This window comes from Drosophila subobscura, chromosome A, assembly GCF_008121235.1.
Source record: "Drosophila subobscura isolate 14011-0131.10 chromosome A, UCBerk_Dsub_1.0, whole genome shotgun sequence".
In the NCBI taxonomy this organism is placed as follows: domain Eukaryota; kingdom Metazoa; phylum Arthropoda; class Insecta; order Diptera; family Drosophilidae; genus Drosophila; species Drosophila subobscura.
In genome coordinates this window covers 4,634,965-4,650,350 of record NC_048530.1, presented here as the reverse complement: position 1 = coordinate 4,650,350, position 15,386 = coordinate 4,634,965, and the positions used below count along the sequence as shown (strand labels likewise).

At 43.7% G+C, this 15,386-nt stretch overlaps 1 protein-coding gene across 8 annotated transcripts; it reads left to right on the top strand.

Moving 5' to 3' along the window:
* The first annotated feature begins 395 nt into the window (after positions 1-395).
* LOC117889975 (AMP deaminase 2) lies at positions 396-14,191 on the top strand. 8 transcript variants are annotated; one of them, XM_034794566.1, is made up of 11 exons: positions 396-950; positions 8,437-8,593; positions 10,309-10,640; positions 11,214-11,249; positions 12,056-12,174; positions 12,237-12,331; positions 12,396-12,852; positions 12,914-13,368; positions 13,454-13,748; positions 13,808-13,918; positions 13,980-14,191. In XM_034794566.1, the coding sequence occupies exons 1-11, from the start codon at positions 824-826 to the stop codon at positions 14,154-14,156; spliced, it is 2,361 nt and encodes a 786-aa protein (XP_034650457.1). In that variant the 5' UTR covers positions 396-823; the 3' UTR covers positions 14,157-14,191. The 8 variants fall into 8 exon arrangements, with proteins under 8 accessions (XP_034650457.1, XP_034650472.1, XP_034650439.1 ...); XM_034794548.1 differs by lacking the exon at positions 396-950 and adding an exon at positions 6,245-6,871; XM_034794573.1 differs by lacking the exon at positions 396-950 and adding an exon at positions 8,179-8,345.
* Positions 14,192-15,386: the final 1,195 nt, after the last annotated feature.

Below are 15,386 nucleotides of genomic sequence, written 5' to 3'. Positions count from 1 at the left end.
GACCGAAAGTAAAAAGCTCTTCGCAAATCGTTATAAGGCTGACTTTCAGTAAAAGTATCGCACAAGAACATCGAAACTGATTGTTTTTCAAACCAAAAACATGGACGCTAACCAGATGTTACAGTTCAAAAAATGTCGCATCAGCAACGCGTTACTGTTTGCTGGCATTGCTACTTGATTTTCGTTTCATTTCAAACGCCACTTCCGAAGTGAATCGAACGCGGGAGCTTCTAAAGATTTTTTTCGTGTTTTGCATGAATTTAGATATTTTTTTGAGTTAAAAGAATCGCACGAAAACATCGATATTGCCCACCAAAACAACTGGCGGAGATTGAGAAAAAAAGCTTTGGACACATCGATATTCAACAGCCACACCGAAAGGCGGTTCAGTCGCAAAAAAAAGCAGCTCGTAAAGCCAAACGAGCATTTCCGCATTTCCGCACAACACGAAATAGCAGTATTATTTTGACTTTTACTCTTGTATTTTTTGAACGTGTATTTATACCTGTGAAATAAAGTGTGAGAGCATTTGAGACAGCATATTAACAATCTGAGTATTCATTGTGACAACATTTGCACACCTTGACTTGCCGCTCGCCTGTCGCCATCCCGAAGGTTCCGTTCCTTCAACGAGCAGAACACGAGCAAGCAGAGCAAGCAGTTCCCCTCGCACCCGCCCACACCAAACCAAGTGTACGCATAAATTTGAAATTTCAAAAGAGAACAAACAAACCAGAGGAGGCGGGACATAGGAAGAGGAATAGTCAAAGGAGAAAGGTCAGCGAAGAAGGCAGGAGAGCAGAGGAGCGGAGTAGCATCCAGCATGCAGAGGAGCTATGCGGATGCTTTGAGCGCCAAGGGATATCGCACCTTTGGCTTTGACACAGATGTTGAAATGGACATGGACATGGGCCACGGTCTGCTCAGACGCATCGAGAAGCGCAAAGGCGGTAAGTGTTGGTGTGAGTGTGTGGTGTGTGGTGTGTGTGGGTAGGTCTCCATGTGTCTGTGTTTCTTTCACTCTTTGTGTGCATTGACTTTTGCGCTGCACTGTGTGTCTGTGTGAACCATAATTTACTGGTCATGGTCGCTGCAGCGGCAGAACAAAATATTTCAATGCTGACGTGCCCGAGACCGAGAGCAGTGGTATGAAGAGAGGCCAACACATACCGATTTTGCCAAGTAATCGCATAAGTGTGCGTGTGTGTGTGTCCGTTTTTCTGTGTTCATGCATGTGTGTGTTGTGCACTGTGGGGGTGTTTATGTTGGTATGGGTGTGTGCAATTACCGTAATCTGTTTGGAGCGGCGTGTCAGTAACTATGCATAAATTATCCTAGGGTATTATACTCGTACGCCAATCCCTGTTTGATCTCCACATGATAATGATGATGATGATGTTGATGATGATGGCATTTCCCCCATATATTATCTCTCAATTTTCCACTGTTTCTGGGCATAAATTATCCTCTCTACGACGTATGCGGTGCCGTATGTTTATGGTTTTACTTTATTTCTAAAGAAAAGTTGTGTACAAAACAAACCAAATCCAATATTCACATATCTAATTAGTGCATCATAGAAACTACATATTTGGTAGGAAACAAATTTCATTGAATGATGACCTTTCCGACTTTTATATTACCAACATTTTGCGACAATTGCAGTCGAAACCTTCTCCACTCTCCTCTTTATTTTTTTGGTGTTTTTTCTGTATTGTGTTTCTTGCGTTTTAAGCATATTAATTGTTAATTTAGCAAACAAGTCAATGGGGAAAAAGCCAACACTGACAGCACAAATACAGCAAACACTCCCCACCCTGTAAACAGAAGCAAGCCATTTAGAAAATTGGATGTATGCACATACAAATGTACATATGTACATATTGTAAGTATGTTTGTACTACATGCATCCAACAGTCATGAGGGACTGTCATGCAAAGGGCTGTATGTAGTGTGTGTGTGTGTGTGTGACGACACCTTTTTGGCCAATTAAACGCTGTTTGCATTTAGTCATCGTTGGCAGCCTGGCGCCCAGCTCACGGGCAATCCGAATTTGAAACCCAAAACAACTTCATATTAATTGTGCAGTCCGGTACCGACGCTCCATGCTTGATGGTAATCTTATCTAATGCATGGAACGACAAATTTATTGTTTGCTCAACTGAATTTATGGATGCTTGAAAGACACGTGGCCTCACAATCAAAAAAAATTTCTCCTTGCCTGTAGAGCTCCGAAAATAACTTCCTCTGCTGTTGGCACTACTTTTTCAAAAAATATCCCCACTTTCCACCTTCTAAAAATGTCATTCTAGAGTCTAGAATCTAGGCTGATATACAGCCATGCCCGTCAATATAACTGTTTTTACAAGATTGTTCTCGAATATAATTACAAGAGAAGATGGAGGACACAGAACATTTTTGATTCATTGAAAAATCAATGGCAACTCGCATATAAAATACATATACATATGTACATATGTATGTATGTACACGGTAGAGTAATCTACATATAATTATAATATCCATCAAGCCATTAAATAGAATAACGAATCCAAAATCTTCATTGGGTATAAACCTGAGTGCGGAATATTTCTTTTCCTATCTTTCCTGTTGTTGTGTCGTCTCTGTTATCAGCCCTCTTGAATACTCCTTTGACATTCTTATCAATGGCCTATAAATAGCTGCACAATGAACAACATCCAAATTCAAGTACTATTCATAATTGGTGCTCGCAATTCCGTGGGAATTGTCGGCGAAAGATGCTCTACTCTATCTATTGTACGCTTAATCTACCATTTCTAGTATCTTCTTCGAGCATATTGTACGAGCATTATGGGACAAGTACGAGTGGGGTCCCATCAGTCGCCCTGTTGTCTGACATGTGTCCAATATGCATGAGAAATGTGTGCCCCCCGTGGTATCGGAAGGGGAGATATGGTGCTAGGGGGGGCTCAAAATGCTCATTAGAAGCAGCTGGCTTCTGTCTGTCGTAGGCATAGGTCAGTGCTTTCCAATTCGAAACAAATAAAGAGTGAGACACAAAAGTTCCCACACATTGGCCCGATTCACCGTTACACCTACGCCCCCTCCCTCACTGAGGGCCACTGACTTATTTATTTGTTGGTTTTATTCTGCCCGCTCTTTTCTATGACTTTTCTCTTTGCCAACGGGCGGCTCTCTTTCTTGTTGTCTCTGCCGCTCTCCTCACTGCAGCAGTTATTCATGTGGAAACAACTCTCTTGTTATTATTATTATATTATATGTACAATAATTCATATTGCGGTGGATAAAACTGACTCTGAAAAATCAGTATATTCCGCGGAGTCGAGACGAAAGGAAACAACTGCCGAGGTTTTCGTCGTCTTTGGTTTTGCAAGAGAGTTATGCAAGCCACCAAGCTGGCGGCAAGAGTTCTGACAGTTTTATATGAAAATCAATTGTAAATCTGAAAACGGGCAAAGTGCCCAGAGGGCACTCAGAGTGGTAGAGGAGGAGGAGCAGTGGAGTCCGCGACGCAGCAATTAATAAGTTCGCAATTCGTTCAATAAACAAAACAGAATGAAACAAAACAAGACAAAACACAGAGAACGCTGCCAAAAACATATAAGCACACAATCGAATAATAAATTAAAACGTATACGAGATAAGCGGACAGATATAGCTATATCTATAATGCTTCACATATGCATATGTACAAATTTATTTACATATGGTTTAATATGCGTGTGTGTGTGAGCAGACTGTTTGCATATCGCACACTCGCCGGCAAATAAGGCAAACGAACTGCTCATAGACTGCGATGACTTGCAGTTGTGTTCCCTGCTCACCCCCAGCATTGTCGAGTTGAATAAACCGATTTACTTATGAAGCTATCATCCAAAATACATATCCAAGCTGTTAGCAGCGGAACGCTAAACCCTGGCCCTCCCATTTAGACCATTTAGCTGGTTATTGTCCCTAAACGTTGCTAAGTGCTGCCAACAACGGACAGGGCGAGCCCCTGCCTAGAGCAAAGGAAAATAACCAGAACTAGCATTCGGAGTGACATGTACATGTACAGTTGCGAAAAAAATAATAGCACCACTGCAACACATTTTGTTCTTGGACAAAAAAAAAGCAATTACTGTTGCGATTTTTTAAAATTTTTAGTTTTTTCATACAGTTAAGTATTCTCCATTAACAAACAAAGTGTTGCCTTTCTTCAAAATTCTGTCTTTATATATTTTTTTTGAACTTTAAGAAAAAATACCACGAATATGGCGAAAAAAATAATAGCACCGTTAGCACTATTTTAAGTGAATATCCGTAATTTCGCGGAATTGACTTTGTATAAACCACGTATTTATTAGTTGTAACTAATATTTCATTGTTTCTATCATAAAAGCTAATAATAATCATTACAATAATACGTGGAAAGCTCTGAAATGCGAAAAAGCGCGACCCTTTCAAAAAAATTTATGTTTGACGTAAAAACTTACAGAGAATTTGGTCAATTGGTAGGCAGTTTCAATAAAATGATTAAAAACGCCTTAAACTATGAAGAAAAGTGTAAAACACGTGGATGAAAACGATCTATGACCCCTTTTAGTGTCAAAAGGCTGATTCGCGGGAGCAAGAAGGTTCCCTTCAAGCCTGCTATTGAGCTTAAAAAAAGAGCTTAAAATAAAAGCGACGGGCTAGAAAGTTTGGAAATATCTTAGACAACATAGCCTAAAAGCCTGCTGCCCAAAAAAAATCGCACTTTTAAACGCCAGACAAATTACTAAGCACATGATGTTTGCAAGGGAGCATGCCAATTGGACATCCCTATAATGGAGCATAAATTTTAATGTCAGATGAGTAAAAAGTGTTTTATTTACTGAAAAGGGATCTCGATCATAGTTAAGACGTTCAAGGAACACCAGTACACCAAAGAAAACCATTAAAAATAAAAGGTTGAATTTAATGGTATGGGCCTGCTTCTCTTACTATGAAGTAGGGCCAATTCATTGACTATAAACCATCATGGATCAGCACGTGTCCTTGAATTTCATGGAGAAAGTAATGCTACCCTTTGCAGAATACAAAATTCCACTCGTATGGGTCTTTCAAACGGAAAATAGCCCCAGCATGAAAGCAAAGGAATGGTTCGGGGCCAACACTGAACGTGTTAAAGTGGCCTGCACAGTCGCCTGACATAAAACCGATCGAAAATCTGTGGTCCGACGTGCAGAAGGCAGTTGCTGATTCCAAACCAACCACTGTCGGATCACTTTGAGAACAAATTTAAGAGTCCTAGTCCAAAGCTCCCCAAAAGCTATGCCTGGACTTAGTGGATTCCATGCCAAGACGCTGCGCAGCTGATGTTGCCAAAATAGGACACTGAACTAAATCTTGAATGATAAATATTAATTTAGAATTAATAGTTCAAAAGTGTTAACTAAGAAATTCATTACTTGTTGGTCATTTTTTAAATTTTAAATCCATTTTTCAAAAGTGGTGCTATTATTTTTTTCGCCTAATTTTACGAGTTTCACTAAAGTTCCTTAAATAACTTGAAAGCCTTACAAAAAAGGTGATTTTTTTTGTTGTTCCCAGATTTGTAAGAGTATTCCCTTTCTAAAAATGTGCTTAAAGTTTCCTTAAAGTTAAAAATGTGAGTTAGGCAACTATTTGAAAATTGCTTGTGGTGGTGGTGCTATTATTTTTTTCACAGCTGTATGTATGTATGTATATTTTCTAAATGTTTACACATAGCGGAGACAGAAAACCCATCGTTATATATCAGAGATACGCATCAGCGACCTTGAATATCAATCGATAGTATATTTAGATTGTGGAACTTTCCTATCTTTTTCTTGAAAATCATTGACAGGAATCTACAAGTATGTACTTACTTATGCACATAAATGTACAAGTATGTACATATGTACATACATATATAAATTAAATGCAGTTTTGTTTGTCCAAAAAATGATTTATAATTAGCTTAAATAAGCGAGGAGGGAGAGCTTTTTCTTTCCGTGTAGGTGGTGAGCGTAAAAGCTCTCTCCACTCACTCTCGCTATCTTTTTTCGAAGAACTAACTTTTTACCCAGTGTATAAACTTTGGATGAAAAGATCAATGTATATTTGTATGTATGATGTATGTGCCAGAGAGCGGTGCAAACAAGTGGCCCAAGGCAGAGTCAGACAAAGGCCAGAAAGTTACAGTAGAAACAAGCGACGGCGCGTACATAGAATATCTGTGAGAATTGCTTCGAATAGAATTTCGATCTAAATTGTCTCGCGCTATTGCGCTACCGTCTCCTCCCACTTGGCAGATGCCAACGGCGACTAACAAGGTGCAGACGTCGTCAACGTGTCCCCAGCGAAAGTGCAAATCAGTTTGTAAAATTCCAAGGACGGGGCACTGCTGAGACACCTGTCAAACACAAATTACGAGCTGGAAAAGCAAGCAAAATTCAAAACGGAAAAACCCAATCCAAATTTTCGCTACTCAAAAAAGCTAAAGGAATCGGTGCATTCTTTGGTGGAAAGTGCGCAGCAGCCTTTTCAAACTTTGCACGGGACCAGAGATTCTTACATTGGTGTTAGTGTGCGAATTGCTGGTGCGGTTTAGCCTGCAGCCAACAGCTGTGGGTGCGTGCATCGCGCACAGATCCGCAGTCAGCGCTTCTCAAGATGTCGTACCGTGGAGTACTTAGCACATCGTCCACCTCATCGGCGAGCACCAGCCAGGACACCGATGGCTTCGATGACGGGCTTTTAGCCCATCCCCAGGAGACATCCGCCCAGCCGCATCTGCATCGGCAGATGAGCACGGGCGCCAACAAGCAGCCGACGGCCATTGGCACGGCCCACGGGGGTCGACCGACTCATTATTGTGGCTGTAAGTGAAATTTCCACATTTCATATCTCACTCTGTAGTCGGCCACCCACCCCCTCTATTACTCTTCTCCTTCGCACACAGGCGACAAAGTGCATTCACGCACACACTCGTAGGCATATCTTTGGAGCGCTTTCATTACGCTCTTTTGAATTTAGCACTCTCTCTGTCTCTGTCTATGCAGGCAGAAAGAAATACAGAAAGCTAAACGGCACCTGCTCACTCTTGCACGCAGCTATACGGTAACACTGTGCTGCACCAGAGAGAAACCCAAAGCTCTGGCGCACTCTCTCTCTCTCTATGCAGTTCACACTTCATTTGCTCACTGAACACTGAGCTACACAAGAAAAAGTAAACAAAAAGCGTCCTGCTTTCCCTCTCTGTTCCAAGGCGGCCTTCACCTTAACTCAAAGGTAAACCACACCGATCAGTGTACCGCAAAATAGATTGTCGTTTAGTCTCTCTCTTCACTCATCATTTCTCTTCACTTAATCTCCTATCGGTCCGGTCGTCGCTTTCCGCTGTCTTGTGCGCCGTTGCGCAGCGCTGTGCGGGTTGACTTCGCATCCATTAACCTACATAAATATGTACATATGTACATACATACATACACACTTGTATATTCGTATATGCTTAGGGTGGTGTATTGGCTTCCACTTAATCGCTTGAAGGAGAGCTTTGCTTTGCATCGAATTAAATAAATGTATGTATACATTTTTCTACGGCTTATACATAATTTCTTTCTTGGGTATCGTTTTTGAGTGTCCCTCTATCTACTTATGGATGAACTCTTTCTAAAATTCTTTGTATTTCTTAGCTTTGTTTCTTTTCCTTACCATCTCCACGGTCGCTGTCGCTGTCACTTGTCACTATCCGTTCTGCTTTTACCTGCTTTTGCTCTTCGCACTTTTCATGATTTTCGAATTATAATCTTATGATACCCTTACTTATGCGTGCCATAACTTAGACCAGCTATTTTCAAGGTATTTTGGAATAATAAGACGCACTTTCCATGCAGTTACCTTAAAGTTCATTTACATATGCAGATATGTGTGTATGTATGTACATATGTACATAGCTTATTGGTGATGTCTTCTTCGAATCTGTGAGGGTGTTAAAAGCTTCGTCACACGAAGCTTGAATAAATTTCCTGTTGTTGTTTGCCAATTCGTAATTGTGCATCGCATCGAGTGGTGGAGGGCGACGGGGCAGGGTTTATGCCTGCCTGCCCGCTGTCGATCGATGATGATGTTGTTCGAGTCTCCCGCTGGAAATCTGAAATCTTTGCGGCTCATTGAAGCGACAACTCTCGCTCAAGTTACAAGCTCTTAAACGTTTTCGATCGCACTTTGAATGAACTTCAATCGCATGGACAGTGCCCATCGCCTGCGGGTGGATGTTCGTCTCTTTGGGGGCAATGTCATGGGTTACGGGACAGTCATGGACACAGACACGCCCACCTGCACAACGTCTCTTTGTAGGTGCCACAGTTAACACTAGTGACTAGTCATAGGTATGATCTATCGGATAATCCACCTAATTTTGTTGTCTGTTCTCTCCCCTTGCAGGTGATCTGACCGACTCGCCAGTGGAAGAAAAGGCCGTGGTTGTCGATGCTGCTGACGTTGAACTGACCAACGAGATCTCGGCTCCATATGAAGTGCCACAGTTTCCCATCGAACAGATCGAGAAAAAGCTGCAGGTGCAACGACAGCTCAATGAGAAGTGAGTATCCAGTAACGTTTAGAGAGAGAAAGCTCTCAGAGGGCGAACAACAAACGCCAAAAGGGTCATGCACAGGCCATTTATGTTGTTTCAAATTGAGAATTGTTTCTGACTTTCTGCTCTGATCTACAATTTCATGATCGCTGGCTCATTGATTCGCACTCAAATTGATGTTGTACATCTCTTGAGTCCACGTTCTCTGAGATTGGGCATTGATCTCGTGATTAGACCTTATCAATCCTATTTATAGATGGAATGTTTTTTGCCACTCGGTCGGCCAGTTTTGTTTCCCTTTAGCTGGGGATCAGGTCTACTAAGTGTGACGGTATTCTCGCAGCTCGAAAATTTCCTTCTGCCACATCAATAGCGTCGTAATGAAGCCGCAGCAACATCGATGTGCACGCGTTGCAGTTATCAGGTGCACCAGTGTTTTGGGAGCGGGGGCGGGGGGCCGATGGGCGTGTGGCTAATCCCAGACTGTGTCGGGGAATGGAAATGGGGACGGAGACGGGGCACGCAGGTGCCCAAAGCGTAGACGACGCTGAACACGTTTTGATTTGAATAGAAGTGCATTAGGCAGCGACGGCGACAACCAACGGCCAATGGCCACGACCTCAGGGTAGCCGTAGCCACCATCGGCGCGGCTTATGCCATAACGAACCACCACCAACCATTACCACCGGACAGCCAGACAGCCAACGAGCCAACGAACAGGGCGGACGGGGGCCTGGGCTGCTACCAATTTGGGTTTCAGTTTTTGGATGCCGTCACTTTCAGTACAACTTGTGCATCCATATGACTTGGACAGAACGCGTCTACGCTCGAATCCAATCAAGAGAGAGAAGCGCGCACCGCGCGCCCAACTCGGCCAAGAAATTGTCCAACCTGCGACGGACGACCTACGGCTGACATTGAGCACTCGTTAGACTTGATAGCATTACCCCCAGTCAGTCAGTCAGCCAGCAAGCCTTCTTCCTGCCATGGCCTGCCCTGGCACTCCACTTCACTCACTCCAACGAAAACACTAAAAACTTATCGTTGTTGTTCGTGTGGCACGCCAGGCGCCAAAAATTATTGCACAGAAACACCAAAGCAAAAAGGAGGCAACAAGGAAAAACTTACCAACTTGCACTGGCACTGGAACTGGAACTGGTGGCACTTGAAGTATTTTGTTAAAAGCGAATCCTGCCAAAGTTGCGCACGCCAAGAGAACCAGGCCACAGCCGCGCAGGCGGGGGGGAATGATGTTCCCAAAGAAACTAAAGAAAGTTTCCCCTCGAAATGAATCTTGAAACTTAAAGGTGACAGGAAGAAAATGAAACATTTGGCGCTATCATACTCGCAGGACAATCGACTGAATTAATTTTTATTCTGACCTCCATTGAGGCGCACGCAATTGGCGTGGAATTTTAGAAGGCGAATAGGAACAGGATAGGTTAGAGTGCGTGCCAAGCTCCAAGAGAGCTCTCTTCATAAATCAATTGGTCAATCGATCATATCTGAGGAGGGAACTGGCAGCGAAATCCTCCGAGCTGACCGTCTGTCCGCCATTGTTCGTTGGTCTACACTGGGTGCAGGATGTCGTTCGCGGATGATAGCTATAGCTTTGGTCGCTGCTACGAGTACCAGCCCGAGGATGAGAAATGGTCAGCGGAACGGGAAAAAATATCAATCTGAAATGATAAAAACAAACATATTTGATAATCTCTTTGCAGGCAAGGTGGATCACGTCCGCCGGTGGCGCCTCCGGTGCAGGTCATACAGGGTGGATCGATAAGCAGCAACGAGGGCAACGACTCCAACGCGGACTCGATCAAGAACGATGCGGACATTAATTTTCAGCGTGTTTCCATTTCGGGGGAGGATACCAGCGGTGTGCCGCTGGAGGATCTGGAGCGGGCCTCCACACTGCTGATCGAGGCACTGCGACTGCGCAGCCACTACATGACTATGTCCGATCAGTCCTTCCCCTCGACAACGGCACGCTTCCTCAAGACGGTGCGCCTCAAGGATCGCATCGATAATGTGCCCGTGAAGGCGGTGTCGGGTAAGTCGAGAGCTCTCAATTATCTCCACCGAACGAATCCCTGCCCGCCCAGAAGGAGGTTCCAGGTCTTCCGTCTTTCACCTTTGTACAGAGAGAGGCACCAGCGCAGAAAGTGTTTAAATATTGTATAAATATCTATCGAGCATAAGAAAATGTTGTACTCGTATGCTACTCGTATTATTTCAGTGTTGTGATGCACCCACAATCCATCGATCAATCAATCAATCAATCAATCTGCCAGTTCCTGTATAATACAAGCTCATGATGTTGTATGTTTTGTTTCGACTGTACTGTATAGTAAACGATGGGGCTGCTGCTCAGCTGCTCCCTTGCTGCCATTTCCTTACCGCCTGCTAGCATTAGTGTCAACCCCAACCTCAGCCTCAGCCGCTGCTCTCTTGTCTTGCGTGTGTTTTGTCCTCCATTTCAGTTAGAAAGTTTATTTCCCCCTAGCCCCCGCCCTAGCGCATATTCGTACATGTTTTGGATGCCTGTTTAGCGTTGATTTCTTTTCATTTCTTTCGTATCGAATATTTATTTCTCTCTCTATATATTTTTCATTATTTCTTATAGACATCATACGCAAAATGAGTGTAACGAGCAGACCAGGTAATGCGTGCGCACCGCCACCCTACCCCACACCCTTCCCGCATATGCGTTTCCACTCGTTCACATAACAAACGTTACCCGTTACCGTTACTCTTTATGTTTCTCTTTAGTTGCTTTGCTCTTACTCGCCTTGTTACTTTGTTCTCGCTTTCGTAATCCTAAACAGCAAACCTAACTGTTAACTGTGCTCCAGCTACAGCTACAGCCCAAAGCAAAGACACTTTGCCTCGCAGCAGTCAGCTTTAAGTCAGCCAAGTGCATCCCACACACACTTCATACACATGACCGCAATCCCATCGAATGATGATTTACTCTTAGCTACGCTTACCGCCAGCCACCAGATTTTTTTGACACTCAAACAATTCTTGAATTACCAATATTGATGTATGTATGTAGGTGGAACAGGGGCTTTCACATTATGTTAATAATCTTCTGCGACACACGAGTAATAGCAAAGCTTTCTTTTGCACACACACTCAGACGTTGCTCTGTATTCTCGCTCGCTCGCTCGCTCCACTCTCAGTTCATTGACTCTCCGCCGAACCATCGAAAGCCTTGTACAAAAAGGAAAGACCACCAACCACACCACCGCTCAACGTTGATCACTTTCGTAGAATCCTAGAAACTAGATACTACAAATATACTTACACATCATACAGAATCCGCACGTATTCGTTTGTGTGTGTCTGTAGATCCTAGTTTTAACTAATATACCGCCTGCCAATGCCCAATGAATGAACGTCTCTGCAACTAATTGAAACTCTATTTTCAAATGGGAAAACCACACACACACAACACTCAATCAGATCTGCATGTGAAGGCATCGCATCCCAAGGTATCGAATCCGTGGAACGTGGAGTTCCCGCCGGACGAGACCTACGTGATCAAGCCCCTCAATGGCGTCTTTCATGTCTATGAGGATGAGGTAAGCAAACAACAACACTCTCGCAACTGTTCCTAAACCTTGAACCTTGTCTACATTTTCAGGAGCAAACGAAGGAGCTCAAGTTTGTGTATCCGGACATGAGCCAGTTCGTCAACGATATGCAGGTCATGTGCAATATGATTGCCGATGGGCCACTGTGAGTACTGCTTACTGATTATTGCCGCAATTGATCTCCATTGAATGTTCGTTTCGCTTGATAGGAAATCATTTTGCTATCGCCGACTTTGCTACTTATCATCCAAGTACCAGATGCATGTGCTGCTGAACGAACTGCGCGAGCTTGCCGCCCAGAAGGCGGTGCCCCATCGGGACTTTTACAATACGAGGAAGGTGGATACCCACATACATGCCGCCTCCTGCATGAACCAGAAGCATCTGCTTCGGTTCATCAAGAAGACGCTGAAGAACAGTGCCAATGAGGTGGTCACCTGCACCAATGGCCAGCCCATGACGCTCGCCCAGGTCTTCCAATCAATGAATCTGACCACATACGATCTAACTGTCGATATGCTGGACGTACATGCCGATCGCAATACGTTCCATCGCTTCGACAAGTTCAATTCAAAGTACAATCCCATTGGCGAGTCGCGTCTGAGGGAGGTGTTCCTCAAAACTGATAACTTCCTTAATGGCAAATACTTTGCACAAATTATAAAGGTAAATACATACATTGGTGCTTGCCGTGCATATTTATTAATTGTTTTTTTTTTCCACTTAGGAAGTGGCATTCGATCTGGAAGAGTCCAAGTATCAAAATGCCGAGCTACGTCTCTCGATCTATGGCAAGTCGCCGGATGAGTGGAACAAGCTGGCCAAGTGGGCCATCGACAATGATGTTTACAGCTCGAACATACGCTGGCTGATCCAGATACCGCGACTGTTTGACATCTTCAAGTCGAACAAAATGATGAAGTCATTCCAGGAGATATTGAACAACATATTCCTGCCCCTCTTCCAGGCCACAAATAAGCCCAGCGAGCATCCCGACTTGCATCGCTTCCTTCAGTATGTGATTGGCTTTGACTCCGTCGATGACGAGTCCAAGCCCGAGAATCCACTCTTCGACAACGATGTGCCCCGGCCCGAGGAATGGACCTACGAGGAGAATCCTCCCTATGCCTACTATATCTACTATATGTATGCCAACATGACGGTGCTGAATAAGTTTAGACAGTGAGTAGAAAGACCGAGGGAGAGAGAGTCCAGGGAGTTTACTCGATTGTTAAATGTTGAATGTTAAATTTCGTGTTCCTTTCAGAACACGCGGCATGAACACGTTTGTGCTGCGGCCCCATTGCGGTGAGGCTGGACCTGTTCAGCATTTGGTGTGCGGCTTTCTCATGGCCGAGAACATCTCCCACGGCCTGCTGCTGCGCAAAGTGCCTGTCCTGCAGTATCTCTACTATCTGACACAGATTGGGATAGCCATGTCGCCGCTGTCGAACAATTCGCTGTTCCTCAATTACCATCGGAATCCGTTGCCGGAATACTTGGCCCGCGGCCTGATCATCTCACTCTCGACCGACGATCCCTTGCAGTTTCACTTCACCAAGGTAGGTGACAGTTGACAATGCCGCATCGAATCGCCTCTAACCCTTTTCTCAACTATTAGGAACCCCTCATGGAGGAGTACAGCATTGCGGCTCAGGTGTGGAAGCTCAGCTCCTGTGACATGTGCGAGCTGGCCAGAAACAGTGTCACGATGAGCGGGTTTACCCATAATGTGAGTGCTGCGCTCTAAGGGATCTCCCTCAGTTTAATCCGAAAACTCTTTTAACTTTCAGACCAAGCAACAATGGCTGGGACCGCACTACTACGAGGATGGCATTATGGGCAACGATATAACCCGCACCAATGTGCCCGAAATACGTGTCGCCTATCGCTACGAGACCCTGCTGGATGAGCTCTCGAATATATTTAAAGTGAACCAGACCTGCGGATCCGTCAGTGAGCATTCGTAGGTCGTGTGCATTCACCGCCCCAAAAAAAACATTTAGAAACAAGCCACAACAGCCTGCTCCTATATACCACACATGCAGATCTATATAGAATATATTGAACAAATATATTTCATAATATTAATAACAATATATTTCAATTCTGTACTAACCAAATTGTAAGCGCGGCAGACCAAAATTTCAAACTATACAAAATATACCCATACTGGCTAATATATTTATAGCTAATCAATTCAAACTACATGAGCATTGATCGATAATATTGTTTTCTTATTACTTAGAAATGGATGTAGTGCTATAGGGAACGGTTCTCAACGATTGTCCCTCATGAAAGGATATCAAGACAATTAGAATTGGCAAAACGTCGGAAGTTCATATTTGCGCCTATATTCGAACTATGTGGCAGCTCTCATAAGGTAGCTTGTGAGCAAAAAGGACTCCTAAGTCATTTGATGTGGTGATTGATTCGATCCAGAACATGGTGTTCTAGAGAATAGGAGACCAAATGTGGAGCTCGGCTGTGAAAGGTAATAAGGTTGAATGTTAGAATGGTTTAAGAAAAGTAGCTTATTCGAACAAATTAATTAATCAAGGTGAAGTTGTAGGCGAGTATGCAAGCACCAGTCGGAAAAGGAAACTAATTTTAACGTCATCAGCATACATTAATGCAACTGAGTGTACAATATCTTGAGGCAGGTCGTTCACAAACAGATCGAATTCATGCAGAATAGTGTGCTCAGGCCATGCAGACGGTTCCAAAGCTTTGGATACAAGAAAGTCGCTTTTGTGTAAAATTAAATGTACTTATAATAAAGACATCAGACGGCGATTGGAGATAAGAGCTTAGATGTAGCTTGACATCATCAGTGTGGCTTCTGGTATAAGACGAGAGACACAGATTGCTTTGCGGAGGGCCACTGTACTGGAGTGGTACTCCAGAAAAGCGAGCTGGTGGAGCTACTCCTAAAAGTGTCAGTGTGGGAGCTGAGGAGCTAGAAGAGGCTGCCGATCCATCCCCATTCAATGTAACAGAAACCGGACAATCATTTGGACTGGATTGGACCCACTGGACAGGGGTATGGATTTTTGAGGCAGCTAGAAGGCTGTGAAGGTTGGCCAGGAGTAGAAAATGAGTGATAGTATATAAAAATAAAAGAAAATAAATAAAATCAAAGAAATCGGTGATTAGTTAGACGATTATGATGATTTTTTCATCAATATCCGGTGTTCCTT